The 16,016-nt window shown below is 43.9% G+C and overlaps 1 protein-coding gene across 1 annotated transcript in view; it reads left to right on the plus strand.

Annotated features, from left to right (window-relative positions):
• The window catches only part of LOC311028856 (sodium/hydrogen exchanger 9-like), a 50,371-nt gene that overhangs the window by 26,450 nt on the left and 7,905 nt on the right, over positions 1 to 16,016 (plus strand). Inside the window, exon 13 of the mRNA XM_084033652.1 lies at positions 14,519 to 14,564. Coding sequence (XP_083889778.1) covers positions 14,519 to 14,564 — 46 coding nt within the window. The remainder of the gene's footprint in view (positions 1 to 14,518; positions 14,565 to 16,016) is intronic.

Here is a 16,016-nt window from a genome sequence, read left to right on the forward strand (position 1 = left end):
CTTAAAATATAATAAATAAAATAATAATTATTCCTGCCACCTATACATATTATAATATATTTACATCAGCGCTGAATAATTGCGTGTCTTGAAATGAATTATAGAAGCACACAGAGCAATGCTTGCTATCTTACAATTCTATTCTACATCACTATTTCTCCAACATACACAGAGAAATCAGGTACGAACCCATTGCTTATAGTAATAGCTTATTGATTGAGAAAAATTGCTTTCATGGGCCTTTTGAATCGGCACCGAGTGGCTCGCTGTGCAGCCGGAACAATAATGAAAATGCATAATGTGACAGATATCTTACTGAAACATAATTATTGGTTTAATTAATTCTTAAAAACTTTGATTTAAAAGCCCCCGGCATGCAGCATAAAGCCAAATCTCCACTGTGGGAAACTATATTTCTGTTTTATCTCTCCTCCTTGCATGTGTATGGTTCTGTGTGTGTACATGTGGATGTCTGTCCTGAATCGACTGCACGTATCCCCACGACGCCGCCGTCTTTGTGAGCAGCCCATCACAGTACGCTGCGTCGAGCCTTCGGGGGGCTGTCACGTTTGAGAGAACAGCTCTGTCTTCCTCACTCATCGGCCCAAACTCCTCCCCCCATACTTTCCTCCTCATCCCATTTGTATGAAAAGCAACAACTTTTGAAAGACTTCCTTTCGGTGAATAATGCATAACATCTCTTCACCTGGAGAAAATGTAACTTCCATTCAATCTCCGAAATGGCTTTGTGGAGGAGACTTGCTGTACTCTGTGTGATATTACTTTGTCTTCTTTATTTATTTATTTTCATCCCTAAAGCTACCTCAAAAGACCTAACACCAATCGTTTATGAAATACAAGAAAAAAAAGTAGCAAAATGTCTTTTGTTTCCACTTCCACTTTAAAATGTGTGTTTTTGTGTGTGTGTGTGTGTGTGTGTGTGTGTGTGTGTGTGTGTGTGTGTGGGTGTGTGGGTGCAGTCAAGCAGGCAGGAAATTGTGATGATGTTCGGTCTCTTTCATTATGACATATGTGTTTTGAATTTCCAATTCAAATCACCCCGACCAAATGTAACCCAACGTGGGCAGTCAAATTCACCTCGAACCTGTGAGGGGAATTCCTATTTAATCATGTATTTCTGTGGGCAAATGGCTGTTTGTCCTCAATGCGTATTGCAGGACCATTTGCCACCAGGGGCGTCACCAAACAAGCCCATTGATGCAGGATAAGACAATGACCCTTTGATCAAACACAACATCTGGGGACACCTGGAGAGGGGGGGCTGCAGGATGTCAGACCTGTATGTAAATTCAACTGCATTATAAGTGCCCATAGAAACAGTGACTCCTCAGTTATTCCTGCGTCGCACTGGGCATGGCTCATGCTGCAGCATTAAAAGATCTTCAGATTCGGATATTATGTCTACTGGTATTTCATTGCCAACTCTCACCTGCACTAGACTAAACTGGTATTTCAGTTGCAACGACAAACCGCTTACGTGGAAAAGGAAAAAACGTAGAAGCTGAGCTGAGACGGGTGACTTCATGTTTTAGATAGGTGGTTAGGGTTCAAACCAGACGAGAACTACTCTATAGTTAAAAAAAAAAAAAACTCAATTTTCAGTCGGCTCACTGTTCAGACGTCAGACCTTTGAACACAAACAAAGGCAGAATGTGCTTTTAAAGCCCAGACTGTCTGCTTCTCCTCGCCAACTCCTCTCCCTTCCTCTCCATTTCACTCTCAATTTCAAGGTACATTATTGGCCACACTTGACTTTCATCATGCTGCAGCGAAATAAAGTGATTATTTACACTAAACTGCATACAGCAATGAAAACGTCATTCCCCCTGCATTCTGCATTTGATAGTAATTATTGCTATTTCTGGACAGAAATGACCATGAAGCTGTGTAAACGGTATCGTCATTTTTCTCTTTCGTTCTCTGGTTCTTGTTTTTTCTCCTCCGCCTTGTCATGCTTTGTACTGAAAACCAAATCCCAAACTTCCAGGGACGTTTCCTTCCCGATGCACAAACCCACACGTGTCAGTTAACGGTCGTTTTTACTCTGCAGGAAGCAAAAACAAACTTTATACTCATGGGGGGATTATACTCATGTGAGTCATCTTTCTTTTTGTACTGAGAAACAGTCATCTAAAAACAAAGTCTCTTTTATCATTGATGTGCAAACGCAAGCTGCAACCAACCCGACAACCTTTGGTGTCAAAGGATGAAAGCTTAACCTTGGTGCAGCGCAGGCTGGGGAAGCTGCATGTGTTGAGGATTAATTGCAAGCCTGACGTGTCCGGCTTCGTTAGAAAAGTTGGACTTTTTGAGAATTGGCATTGTGGAAATGATAAATATGTCTGGCAATATTTGTTAAGAAACATGTTTTTTTAATAATAGATTTATTTCTAATGGGTTTTGTGTTCTCCGCCCTTCTTTAGAGCCATGACTAAACAACTAAACAAAACCATGAGCCGAGGAGTCGCCTTCTGATGAATCTGGCGATCTGCCAGCATCTGCTCCGCACCAGCATGGATATCAGCCATGTTTGTGTTCAGTCGTTTTTTTGTGATTAGTCAATAATTACAGCGTATTCGTGATGATATGAACTCCCCTGGAGGCTCTTTAACGGTGCTGTGATGTTAGTTTTGATAATGGGTCACCAACACACTGTGATGTCCACTCAAACCGCTTTTTATTAGTTTAATTGAAAGCAGAATATGGACTAATTATTGTCTCGACTCGTCGTTCTTATTAGTCACAAATTGAGTGGCTTTGAACAGACGGAGCTGAAAAAAACTGTTAAATTCTAACAAATGACATCATATCAGTGTTTTTTTTATGCTCGTGTAACTCAATGCCCAAGGAGTATCACACACAGACACGCGGTCACACCGCCGGGTCTTGGTCTGGCTTTGATGGGGGGATGGCAGGGCCCTGCTGGAGAGATCAGACACCCAGTCCCAGTGAGCGGCCCCGGGGGCCCCGAGGCTTTGAACATTGACCAGTCATGCCCTCTTCAAGCTTTACTTTGAATATCATTTTTTTGTTTCCTCCGCCCAACTCCGACTAAATAGTTATTTGTGCTTTTAGCATTTGTGCTCGTGTGCAGCAGCGATCACAGGGTCCGTGGGGGGTTTCCTGCCTCCTCACTGCAGCCTCGCTGTGTGTTTTAACACAAGTGAGCTTTCCCTTCTTACGTAATGTCGTGAAAAGGACACACGCTGTGTTGTGTGTGGGTTATTTTAGCTAAACTGTGATTGCTACGTTGGTCAACATTAGCGTTGCCGCTAATGTGTGTGTGTTTTTTTCTTAGCATGTTGATTTTTGCATTCAGCTGGAGAGACACAGCGAGACGGGAAGGTAGCTCACACGCAAGCCCGTTTCCTCTTTCCTCAGTTTTTTGCAAAATGATGTCGTTGCATAACATCCCACGGTGGTCATAGCGTGGAACAGACCTCGTCTAAGTGCGTGCACGTGTAAATGAGCGGCGCTTCAAAACGTCGGAGGGCTAAGATGGAACAGCTGGAGCCTGGTTAATGTCTGGCCCTTTTTTTTATTTATTTTTTGATTGGACAGATGGACGGGTAGGACACCATGTCTCTGATGTCACTCGCTCTCCTTCATGCCCCGCTGACCTCTTATAGCTCTCTCTCCTGCTCACTGGCTCGCTCCCTCTCTGATTCACTCCCCCTTTTTGACACCCATGCCTGTAGAGCTTTGATAAAAAAATGTTTTCCAATTGTGTGAGGACTGTGTATTACAAGGCACACACACACACCTCCTCCCTCCTTATATATAGGCACAGCTGCCTGAAGGAGAGAGGAGCCTCGTGAACACAAGCAAATACACACCGCCCATAATAAAAAGGATGTCGGCCCGATCGGATGGTGAGATACTTCAATGGACTCCGAAGATGAATGGCTCCTGCCGAGGTTTGCCCCGACTGATAAGAACGGGAGGCAAAAAGGACGGAGGAGGAGAGACAAAAGCCTGAATGCTGCCTCCTCCTTCGTTGGTATATTCATTATTCTGTCCAGTCAACCTGATTGCTTTGCAGCAAATGTAAGAGGAAGTGAGGTAGTAGTCTACAATGAAGGATGACTTTGGGACTTTGACAGGGAACAGAGACTTTCTTTCTCTTTAAATGTTGCATATTCTTAATTCTACAATAGCTTTCTGAATATAATTAGAAATTATTATAATAATACATTTATTAATGAAGTGCTTTCCATCAAAGTTCTGTACAACAAGAAGAACAATCCAGAAAAAACATTCACAGTAAAATTACAATATATATATATTTTTTTGTCCTTTCTTTTGGAATGGATCAAAGGAGTCCGATATCGAGCATCGGTCTGACTTGACTGCTGAACTTCGTCTACCAAACAAATTAATTATTGATGTAATCTGATGATCCGGTCATGGGTTGGTGCTTCGATACTCCCACAACACTCAGCCGCTGTTATTCATTAAAACAACATGCAGTTCTTTCTCTTCCGTTCCTCTTTAGGTGATTTTCGCCTCCCTCGCCATATACTGAAAGTTAAGTCTTGTTTTCATTACACTACTCGGCTCCAGTTGGGGCGACGGGGGTTTAAGTCACAGAGGAGCCCTGCAAGTTCAGCCAGCCGCGCCGACCATTGATTATGTCTCGTGAGTGTGGAAGAACAGAGGTTCAGTTCAGCATTTCTTCTTTTTAAGGGGGAAAAAAGGGCTCTGCCGCCAAAATCCAGCCCGTCGGTGGCTCTATCGTCTGCCAAATCGACGTCACCCGAGCCATCATTTGTCATTTCCTGTCCACGTCAGGCAGCGCGCCGTTGTCACCCCTGGAGTCTAGCCAACTGTGCGTTGCTACGACAGAAGCCGCATATGTATTCCACACTCATTCTCTATTCATGAAGGGGAAAATAGCCGCTCGGTGCAACCGGCAGGGTGGCAGGGAGTTGCTGAGACTCAACCACTGTATTCAGGGGTCTGAACATCGGCTCCTGGGTATAAACGACACCCAAATTGGAGACGTTTTCTTGGGGCGCGTTGTGAGAGAGGTGGAGGCTGGAAGAGGCCAGTGAATTATGATTGTGACGCTGATCAGACGTGAAACGTTATCTCAGCGCCACCAGATACAGATAGTCTCCTCTCAGCTCAACTATCAACACTCCTATGTGTGTTGATAGTTGAGCTGTGTGTGTGTGTGTGTGTGTGTGTGTGTGTGTGTGTGTGTGTGTGTGTGTGTGAGACAATAAACAGGTGAGAGCTCACAGAGTGCACTGGTGTTAACACACAGCTCTCCCCCTCTGACACACAGTTCAATGGGTTTTCCCCCTCGCCGAGGATTGATAGTCACGGCGGTGTGTGCGGACGGGAGCAGGACAGATTGCCGTGGTAACGGCGCCCGTCGGATCAGCCGATGTGGCGAGTTCATCAGGGGGAGATTGACTCCGGACGGGGGTCTCGTACGTCGGAGTCCTGGGCTCCAGCCTCCACTAAAAAGGCCCAGAGGCACGGTCTAATGGATGTGACGTCAATACAGAGAGTGAGGAGGGCCATTAAAAAGAGCATCAGGGAAATAAAAGTACCCTTGTGTGTGTGTGTGTGTGTGTGTGTGTGTGTGTGTGTGTGTGTGTGTGTGTGTGTGTGTGTGTGTGTGTGTGTGTGTGTGTGTGTGTGTGTGTGTGTGTGTGTGTGTGTGTGTGTGTGTGTGTGTGTGTGTGTGTGTGTGTGCGCGTGTACATGCATGATGACCAGATAGATGCTCCAGATGCAAAAAACAGGAACATTTGCATGAACTCCACATGCACATGAGGCACGCACAAAGGACTTTGGAGTTTATTGTTTAAAGAAAATCTCTGTTAAGCAGCAGAGAGGAGGGGGGGGGAGGGGGGTGTAGTGAGATGATGGGTGTGTGCCGTGTGCATCTCTGGCAGAGGTGTCAGTCGGACTGAAAGAGGATCCACACATGGATGAATAATAGACACAGGGAGCCTCTCTCGCACATGCATACATGCGAACGCACACCAAATGCGCGTGCACGCAGGTTTTTTTTTTTTCCACTCGGCCGCCGGGTGAACAACGCTTTTTAAGAACGAGCACGGAGTCAACCGGGGGAGCGGGAGAGTGGTAATACGGGTTGATGGATGGTACTGATGGAGCTAAATTTGCAACACTGCAGAGAGCCATGGAGTGTGTGTGTGTGTGTGTGTGTGTGTGTGTGTGTGTGTGTGTGTGTGTGTGTGTGTGTGTGTGTGTGTGTGTGGGAGGGTTCGGGGGGGGGGTGCACTAATGAATCCAGCTTACCCAGCATCCCCTGCTACCTAGCGACCTCACCTCTCAATCACTCTCAATGGGCACCTCTTATTTATAGAGCAATTATTTTTAGCCCTCTATAATTTCAGCCCTCTGCCTCTTGAAGAATTACAGAAAGAACATTGGGAAGAAAGACGGAGACACAAAATTGGAAAGAGAGAGACGGCCTGAAACATTTTTAAAAAATCAATTGAATCAAGTTGATTTTTGTACTTTATAAAGAAAATTCTAGTATTTTCCCCCTCGTCCTTTTTTAGCCTTTTTTCTTACCAGTTAATTGCTGAGACAATGAAGTTTACAAGAGTGTCTGGAGGTAAAGATAAGACATGTTGTAGAGTGTAGAAGTGATATCATGCAAAAACATTAGTTATGAAATGTGATTGCATTAAAAAAAGTTGCCAGACTTCGAGTCGCGTTCCTGACGGACTGTCCAACTGTCCAACTGTCAGATTGTCCGGTGCTTGAGGGCTCCACATTTCTGCAGACTTGCCTGAGGGAGTTACCCATAATTCGTAGCTTTGTTATGTTAAACACAGACAGGACGGGATATTGGTATTCAGCCTGGCACACTAAATTTACACAAACACTAAGGATTTAGGATTGAAATCAGTGGAATGTAAGGATATAACGCATCTGGTTTCGTTCTGAAACACTTTTAATTTTGCTTTATGATCATTTGACAATTACCTCTCCTCATGAGGCAAGAATCTGGAAGAACTTCAAAATAAAAGCCCACGATTGTATACAACCATTCCAAGCTTTTGCAGCCTCTCACACAAACGTGTACCAGGTGATGTCAGTTAAGTCTGCGGGGGTTAAGGGCTTGAGACCAGGGGGGACCTAAGGATTGGGTCTAAGTCTGCAGGCATGTTGGCGGTTCTGCAGGCTGTAAAGGCACCGCACTTCTTTTAGCAGAATCAGGATGCTAACATGCTCACGCTAGCAATGCTAACATGCTAGCACCAGCATTTGAGGATGCATTCTTCGGCACATGCAAAGAAAAGGTGCGTTTACGTTTGCTGTCCGCCTCACGAAAGACGAACAACTCTGCCCTGCAACGGCGAGGTTGAAAGCCGTCCGTTCCTCTCCGAAGCTGCGATGTGCTGCGAGATCCGAGCTCCCCGAGGTGTTTATTGTTTTGTCGAGAGAGAGAGAGAGAGAGAACAACAGTCAACAGCGTCGGCCAAACACGGACTCCCAATACACAGATGAGAAAAAGAAGCAGATTTAATGGTTCAGCAGAACGGGCACACATAGAGAGAGGAGAGAGAGAGAGAGAGAGAGAGGAGAATTAATGTAGAAACAATGGAGTGAGACGAGAGAGTGAGTGCTGGAAGATGGTCATTTATTCATCCCTGAAAGCCGCCGAGCATCGGCACGGCACAAATCAAACGCCGTGAAATCAAATCTGCATCGATGGAAACCCGTGAGAAACTGTAATATTTAAGGGCCAGACTTCACCCACAGAAATGCAGACGTGTGTGTGTGTGTGTGTGTATATGCTCTACAGCTGTGTGTGTGTGTGTGAGTGTGTGTGTGTGTGTGTGTGTATATGCTCTACAGCTGTGTGTGTGTGTGTGTGTGTGTGTGTGTGGCCTTCTGACTTGGACTGCGGACCCCGATGCCTCCGGGTGGAAATCAGTGGAAAAGAAGAATAGATTTGGCAGGCCTGGACTCGGCCATCTGTTCCTGTGCATGTGGTCAGTCTGAATTAGGCCCTTCTGTCCGTCTCGCACACACACACACACACACACACACACACAGATACACACACACACACAGATACACACACAGATACACAATCCCGTCTTCTTTCTAACTGGCTTGCTCATGTCGTGTATTTCATCAAGCCTCTTACGCCGCCCTGGCACAGTGCATCTGGCTGTCCAGTCTGCCATGTCCCGTGGCCATGTGTCTGGACTTCTGTTCCAGAGGGTCTGTGGATTCAGGGGAGGGAGGGAGAAAATGAAGGGGGGGTGATGGGGTTGTGGGGAGAGGAGGAGGCTCATATCGATTCATACCCGCGAGCAAACGTGCCAAGGAGCTGCTTTCATAATCCTTCCTCTTCAATAATTCACCACTCGCCCTCAAAATTTCATCAGCACCTACATATAGAGAACAATATCCCTCACAGCAGCGGCAGCAGCGCTGAGAAGAATGTCCGTATGAGAGACAGGCAGCAGATGAGTGAGCAAGGTGGAAGAAAGTCAGCTGATTTATATCCTCGGGCCACTTATGTTGCACATGTGGACCCACAGACCTGATGGGATACCGGCTCCGTGCCTGGTGGGATGTGAGACAGTTTGACACTGATTTGTCTGGCGGATTCAAGCCATGCTGACCAGCTGGCTGCTATGGCAGCAGACGCGCAGAAATACACTTTCCTTATCGTCTCGTCACATCACATCGCTCCCGCTTGTGTCGCTCCCACTTGAAGAAACTCCTTTTCAAGTCTCCGTCCAGTGCAGATTTAATTGACTTGTGTCTCTTAAGAGCCTGAGGTGAAGAAGAAAAAATACAAAAAGAATGGCCAAAAGACAAGGAAATCCCTCCAGTGAGATTTGTAGCAGGAAAGCATGAAGCCCATATATACAGGGTCGCCCATGAAGTTGGAATCATTCGCATGATGTCTTTTTTGTAGCGCCAAACAAAAGTGATCAAAAGTGATTCCTGAAGCATTTAAATAGGAATAAACAGGATTGTGTCTGAAAACAAAATAGTCCTACATTATGGGTAACAGTGTATATAAAGCTCAAAGCAGGCTGCCTTTGTTGCAGCTGCCCCTTTTCCCTGAGATTCTGATATATTTAGCTGGTGCCAGCTTGATTTTTTAAAGATAAAGAGATGTCCAAAAATGACAGCCAAGACCCGAATCAAGAGCCAGCTCTGAAAGAGTTCCACCAGTGTTATCAAGATGAGACATCGGATCTCGTATCCTTGAGACATTCTTGGCATGAGTGAGAGAAAGGAAGGAGGAAGGAAGGAAGAAATGAAGGGATTTGTGCTGTTCTACCATTATGAACCATCTGGCAGCTGAAATAGACCCGCAGGCGAGCCATCACACGAGTCCAGTTGTTGAAAGCTTCATCAACAGTCTTGTTTTTTGAAATTGGGTGTTTGGTTGTTGTTGTTTTTCTGACCACAACCGCCATTATGATTTCCCAGTTGGCCGTGCACATTCCACGAACCGCGGAGCAGCAATGTAACAGGCTATTATTGTATTATTAGTTGAAACGCTTTGTCAATCATTAACGATCATTAAACAGATCAAGATTTTAGACCAAATTTTCGACATTTAAAGGGATAGTTTGGATTTTTTTTATTACCTAGATTATATGGCGGTGGGCATGCCCCCCAGATAAAAACATCCGAACTATCCCTTTAAGGAGGCAAATGAGTTTGCTTTAATTTCTCTAATGTTGTGGGGTTGTTTGTGTGGATGGATGGATGATGGATGGATGGATGGATGGATGGATGGATCAACCATCAACAATAAACACATCGGAAAATACTTTGCTTATTAGCTTTCTTGCAGAGAAGATCGATACTTCTTGATATCTGTTTAACCGTGAAGTTGCATCTGTTAGCCAGTTAGCTTAGCTTAGCTTAGCACAAGGCCTTATTTCCCCCCTATCACATTGAACAAACATAAATAATTGAGTGCATTTAAATGACCCGTATTAGAACATAAGTGCATTTTAAAACAGTAATAATGTCGGTGTGATGAGTGTGACGGGGTTTGCCAGCAGTTGGACTCCAGTCCAGCAAAATCTAGAATTATTTCTGGTCGTTAGTATCTGTTGAGTGGGTGATCATTCATTATATATTCATAATAAGTTCTGTCTATTCAGATGAGATATCTACAAAAAGACATAGTCTCTTAGACAATGAACCGTGTTCTTATGTAAATGCTTTGCACAGCCCACAGATGGATGCTTGGCTAATATCACTAGTACATGTGGGAGCACACACACACACACACACACACACACACACACACACACACACACACACTTTCTCTACTGTGCCAATTTTATTTTTATAGCAGCAAGTGATGTGAAATTTAGGTTAAAGCTGCGGAGAGAGAGTGGGACTCTCACTCTAGGTTTCAGTAGATTGACCTAAATCCGGCAGTGGGAGACTTGGCCGTGTATGGATTGTTCTTTTGTAGCACTGCAGTCATGGAAAGGGAAGCTTATGTTGTATTGCTCTTTTGTTTTTTTTTATATCTCCTCATCCACTGCAGAGTCGTAACGCTGAGAGACGTACGGCTCGGTCAGGCGTGGAAATTCGGATGCAGTTTGTTGGCATCGTGACCTAAAATTTATACCCAGTATTAATATGGGACGGCATAAAACACGGAATGTAATTTTGCCTTTGTGTACGTTCAAGAGAATGTGATTTAAATGCAGTGCAAGATGCTGGGATGGTAATTATTCTTTTTCTGGAGTTAAAGGAATTATCAATTAGGTGTGCGGTGTGTGTGTTTCCCTTCACACAGTGACCTCAAATAGAAAAATGAACAGTATAAACGTATAAAAATATGTACAAAAGGACAAAAAGTATCCATTTGTTGTTGTTGTATTAGCTCAGAGAAGATATGGATATAGGGAACATGCAGACTCCTGATGCGATTTTAATTCATAGGCACCAGATGACGTTATATATGTTTCATAAAACTGTCATCTGCTGCAGACTCCTGATGCCATTTTAATTCATAGGCATCTGACAATTATGTATGTTTTCATATGCTCTGCTTGTTCAGTAATATTTCTAAATCAAGCGTTTAAGCAGCAGAATTTCAGCTATAATCAGAGACAAATGCAACATGTTTATGGGCATCATGAAGACAAAACTGTTCAATTACACATTTAAATGTACTTTTAATTCATGGTTGAATTTAGACGGAGGGCCGTGATGTTAATGCACATTTTCAGTACAGTGAGTTCTCACAGTCAGCCGGCGTTCGTATCTGCATTGTGGGTCTGTCTTCTCTCGCAGAAGGGCCCGACCACATTCTCACACATTCTTCACCGCCGCTGACGTGTTGGGGGTCAGGGTTTCCTTTCTGGGTTGATTAAAGATGTCGCTCTGTGGAGCAACGTGGAGACCTGCAGATAAATGGATTGTCATTGATTGAGCTTGCAATGCACTTTATATGATGGGACCATTTGTCCCTTATTTTTGCATGTGTGTGTGTGTGTGTGTGTGTGTGTATGAGAGAGAGAGATTATTATTTGTATTTTTTTTTTTTAATTTATTATATTATTATTTTTATTTATTTTTTCTTGTTTTTAAATGTAAAGAGAGATTATTTGTATTTTTTTACATTTTTTATTATTAATTATTATTATTTATTATATATTATTATTTTATTATATATATATTTTTCTTTTTTTTTAGAGAGAGAGATGCAAACGGGAAACTGGAAGGATGACTAATAACAGCTTTGCTCTCGTTCAAACTCAGAACAAACAGTCCCCGTGAGACTCTTTTTGTCCCCCGTCTCTCTCTCTCTGTCTCTCTCTCTCTCTATCTCTCTATCTCAGCATGTGGAGGAACTAGCTCAGCGGAGGGGAGGAGGGCTTGTGACTTGTTTTACACTGCCTGTTGAGAAAGCACTACTTGAGTAGTTGATCTCATCTGAATGTTTATCAACTAGCGCCGCTAATCACATCCAGAAGGAGATTTTTCTCCTCCGGAAACGATTGCGAGGAAGAAAAAAAATGTTTTTTTTCCCTGCACGTAAACACTGTTAACTACCTGTAGACGGCCTCCCGAGGTCAGAATATGTTTTATAAATGAGCCCAAAGCACTCGACGCGTCTGTGATGTGGCGGCGTCTTCTCTTGCAGCCTTGTGTCGTGTGCCTGCAGCGCGGCTTCATCAACCCACTGCTATCTGTGATAACACATGTGCACACGCACACATCGCCGCTCAAGGCTGAGTTATTCGCTTCTTCCTCTTTTGTGTGAGGCGTTGGGAAAGAATGGGCTTGTAAGGAAGCGTTTACGTGTGAGTGTGGGTGCTTTCTGCATCCATCCCGCTGTGTTGTTTCTGCCTCTATTTTCTGTATTAAACGTGTTGGACAAGCTATACATATACCTTCCCGAATGCAGAAACCTCATAACGTGTTCATATTAATAGCAACGTTCCCCCCAAAAGCGTGGATGAGTCGTCGGTGAAGGCCCCTCTGCCCAGCGCTTTGTCATCCTGGAACACGTCCAGAGATATTTGAGTCACGGTGGAGGAGATCGTATCGGCACTAACGGAGAAGAAGCACTCTGATGACTGCGGGGATAGCAGCCACAACTCAATCTTACAATGCTATTGTGCATTTCTGTTTTCCCGACTGGGTGTCACTGCAGGGGGTGTGATTTCCCCCGAGGGACAAGGGGGGAACTCCACCTCGCTTTGGGGGAATCTGGGCCACATGCAATCATGGAGGAAGTATCCGTTGTCTAGGACCTTCCTGCAGCAAATTTACATTTATGCTAAGTTTACAGACTTTCCTCCTCTGGGCCTGCTCACTTATTTTGCAGATTTATTTCTGTGAAGGTCCCAAGATGTCTGGATAAGTTTGGACGTATTTGTCTTAATTGAGTGTCAGCGTGTTGAAGAGGCGGATAACACACATCAATCCTTAAAAACATGACCGGACACGAAGCAGACAGTGGTCCTACTCACAGACCTCTCTCTCCCCCTTTCACTCACAAATTCCCTGACTCACTATCTCTCTCGCCCTCACACACATTGCACCAACTTCAACTGTCACTCGCCATCATTTTTTTTTTTTTTTTTGCTCTCCCCTCAGCTTGTGGTCCTTTTCTGAATCTTTCACTCTTTATCTGCCCTTTCCTTATTTCTATCAGCTCAGCTCAGCGACAGCATGTCTGTCGCCATGGAATGCATCCCAGCAGCTGAAGGCGATGCATCATGTGTAGTACAAGCCTGTCACAGCCCCCCCCTTCATGCAACACTTTGCATCAAACCAACTCACCCCAGTGAAGACCCAGAGAGAGATTGCATAAAAAACAAAAAAAGATCTCAAGCTCCTTTTTTTCCCCAACCTTGGCGCGTCTTTCTAATGTTCTGACAAGAATGATAATTAAGAATAATAGATGGATGCGGTGGCAGGAAGATGGTCGTTGGAGGAGACAATAAAACAGAATGAAGAGGAGGAGGAGGAGGTGGGAGGTGATGGAGACAGGAAGTGTGATACGAGGGAGTGAAATGGGTGTTGAGAGACTTGGATGGAAACGGAGGACAACGACCGTGGAGTTTGGACAGAAAAGATGTGGAAAGAGAAAAATGATTTGGTAAAAAAAAAAAAAAAACAGAAACGGAAAGAGACACAGATGGATGTGGTTAGGATAAAGATGGGTGAAGAAGTTCAAGGGGAAAATGAGACAGAAGCTGGGTGGCGAATAGAGGAGAAAGGGAACGATGGTGAAAAAGAAACGGCTCAGTGATGAATGGTTGGACTGGATAGACCACAGGATCAAAAGCATAATCAGTGTATGAATGATGGAGAAGCTTGGATTAAATAAGTATACATCTTCTCACTCCTTTTCAACAAAAACAAGTTGTTCATATACATGCTTTCTATTGTGTCATACTTTATTTTCTGTATTCATTTTGACATGTTTTAAATGATAAAAAAATGATCCCGTGACTTCAGCATTGGCTACAAAGTTATCTTTGTTTCCCAATGAAGCAGCTCCCCAGGCTTTCACCGGCCGCTGCTGACTCACCTTATCTCACCTCACCTCGGTCGGGCTCTCCTCACGCCTGCCTGCAACAAAAAAAAATGGTGGCCCACTCCTCGACAGGATAATTACTGCACACACACACACACACACAATATCAAGCGTGATTGCGGCGCCGTTTGTCATTCATCAAAGGGCTGACATTTTCCTCCGTCGCGATGTGGAAGACGAGGCTGATTTCCTCGAAAAGCGTTTTGAAAGGTCAAACGGAGCCGGGTTCCACGCTGGCTTTCATTCTTATTGCAGAGTCAGACGTGACGCGAGGCAGCCTTTTAAACACACAGCTTCCACAGCACGTAGGATTTGTTATTTTCAAGTCTTCATCATGCTTCATTTTGATGGCGATGGCAGAATTGTTGAATCTGAGGCTTCAAAACTGACATCCACAAACCAACGTGTGACTGTCTATTGGTTTGACTGTGCTTTTTTCATTTCCTACAGCATTGGAGTGGATGCAGAAGAAAACACGGAGGACCTGTCTTTCCAGGTAAATACACCTCATTGTCACTGTGGAGCACTAGCGGCGCCAGGATTTTGATTGTGGGTGGGCCACAAGAAAAGTGGATGGGCCAATTAAAATAAGCCAAAAAAAAAAAAAAAAAACGGGGTATAACGTTAACGTTAAACTATAACGTTAACGTTAGCCTAACCGTTACTTGCCTTGCTGGTTTGAGGGAGTGGCTAGGGGAGGACTTGACGTGGAGAGGCCGGCTGAGCTGGATGGTAATTGATCACTAACGTTACTTAAAATGGTAGTTTTCTTCTCCTGCTCCTCGGAGCGTTTCTTGGAAAATTGAAATGAAAACAAGCTGCTTTGCTTCGCCATGCTAAGTTTCATATAAGCTAATAGCTACCGTCTGTGTCTATCTCATGGATCATGGTCTGTCTGTTCTGTCTGATTTCTCATCTCAAAGCTTGCGCGCCAAAGTCATTCATTTTATTGGATCACTTGCTGGTGACGATGCAGCCTGTGGGCGGGCTTAGTAGTCCACACGGGGTAGAAGCCGCTGATTGGCTGAGAAGCTTTCACTCAAAGCTTTCCTCAGGCTGCTTATTGGATGAACAGCTAGAAAGAAAATCACTCACTAATCAGTAGGCATGAGTCAAAATGGGCGGGCCCAGGCCTAAAATGGGTGGGCCCAGGCCCACCAGGCCCAATAGTAGCGCCGCGCCTGCTGTGGAGTGATCCGTGTTTCATCATTCCCACAGTCTTTGTCCTTTTCTGCCATTCAAATGTGTTTTAATCTGCAGGGCCACAAACTTTGTGCAGATTTTTCTGCAAAATTCCTCTTTTAAGTAGCGTCAGTGCCGCGCGTTATCAGCTTCCATCTACAGGAATGCATCAAAAAACACAATGTCTTTTCATTTCATTATTATTATTTATATTTGTTTACATATTTACTTATTTCATTGTTTACATATTTACTTATTTCAATCCTTTTTTATTTATTTTTACTCTGTTCTATTATTATTTTATCATTTTCTATTTTACTTATTTATGCATTTTAAATTACTTTTTTTATTCTGTTAAATTATTATTATTATTATTAGTTTGTATCTATTTAAATGATTTAAATGTGAAAAACAATAAAGAAATAATTGGGGGAAAAAATTAAAAAACAACACAATGTCCAGTAAATACAAATTATTTGTATTTGCTTTTTGTATTCCAGGTTATAAAACATTATTGTTGTTTACACCAGGCAGCAAAGCCCAAATCCCCAAGAGGACATTGCTTACTGTCGGCGTATGTGGTTTGCTGCCTCCATTTGGCTGCACTTCGTATCCATCGCTCACCAATCCCATTTAGGATCTCGTGCATTAGTGCAACTGGATATTGATGTGTTGCAGACAGTAGTTGTTTTTGTGCGTTTTTTAAAAAACACTCAGGCTATCAGCAAACAGCAGTCCTTAATGGTCCACCTGGAGTTCCACGTGA

Source organism: Eutrigla gurnardus (genome assembly GCF_963514095.1).
Source record: "Eutrigla gurnardus genome assembly, chromosome: 18".
Taxonomy (NCBI): Eukaryota; Metazoa; Chordata; class Actinopteri; order Perciformes; family Triglidae; genus Eutrigla; species Eutrigla gurnardus.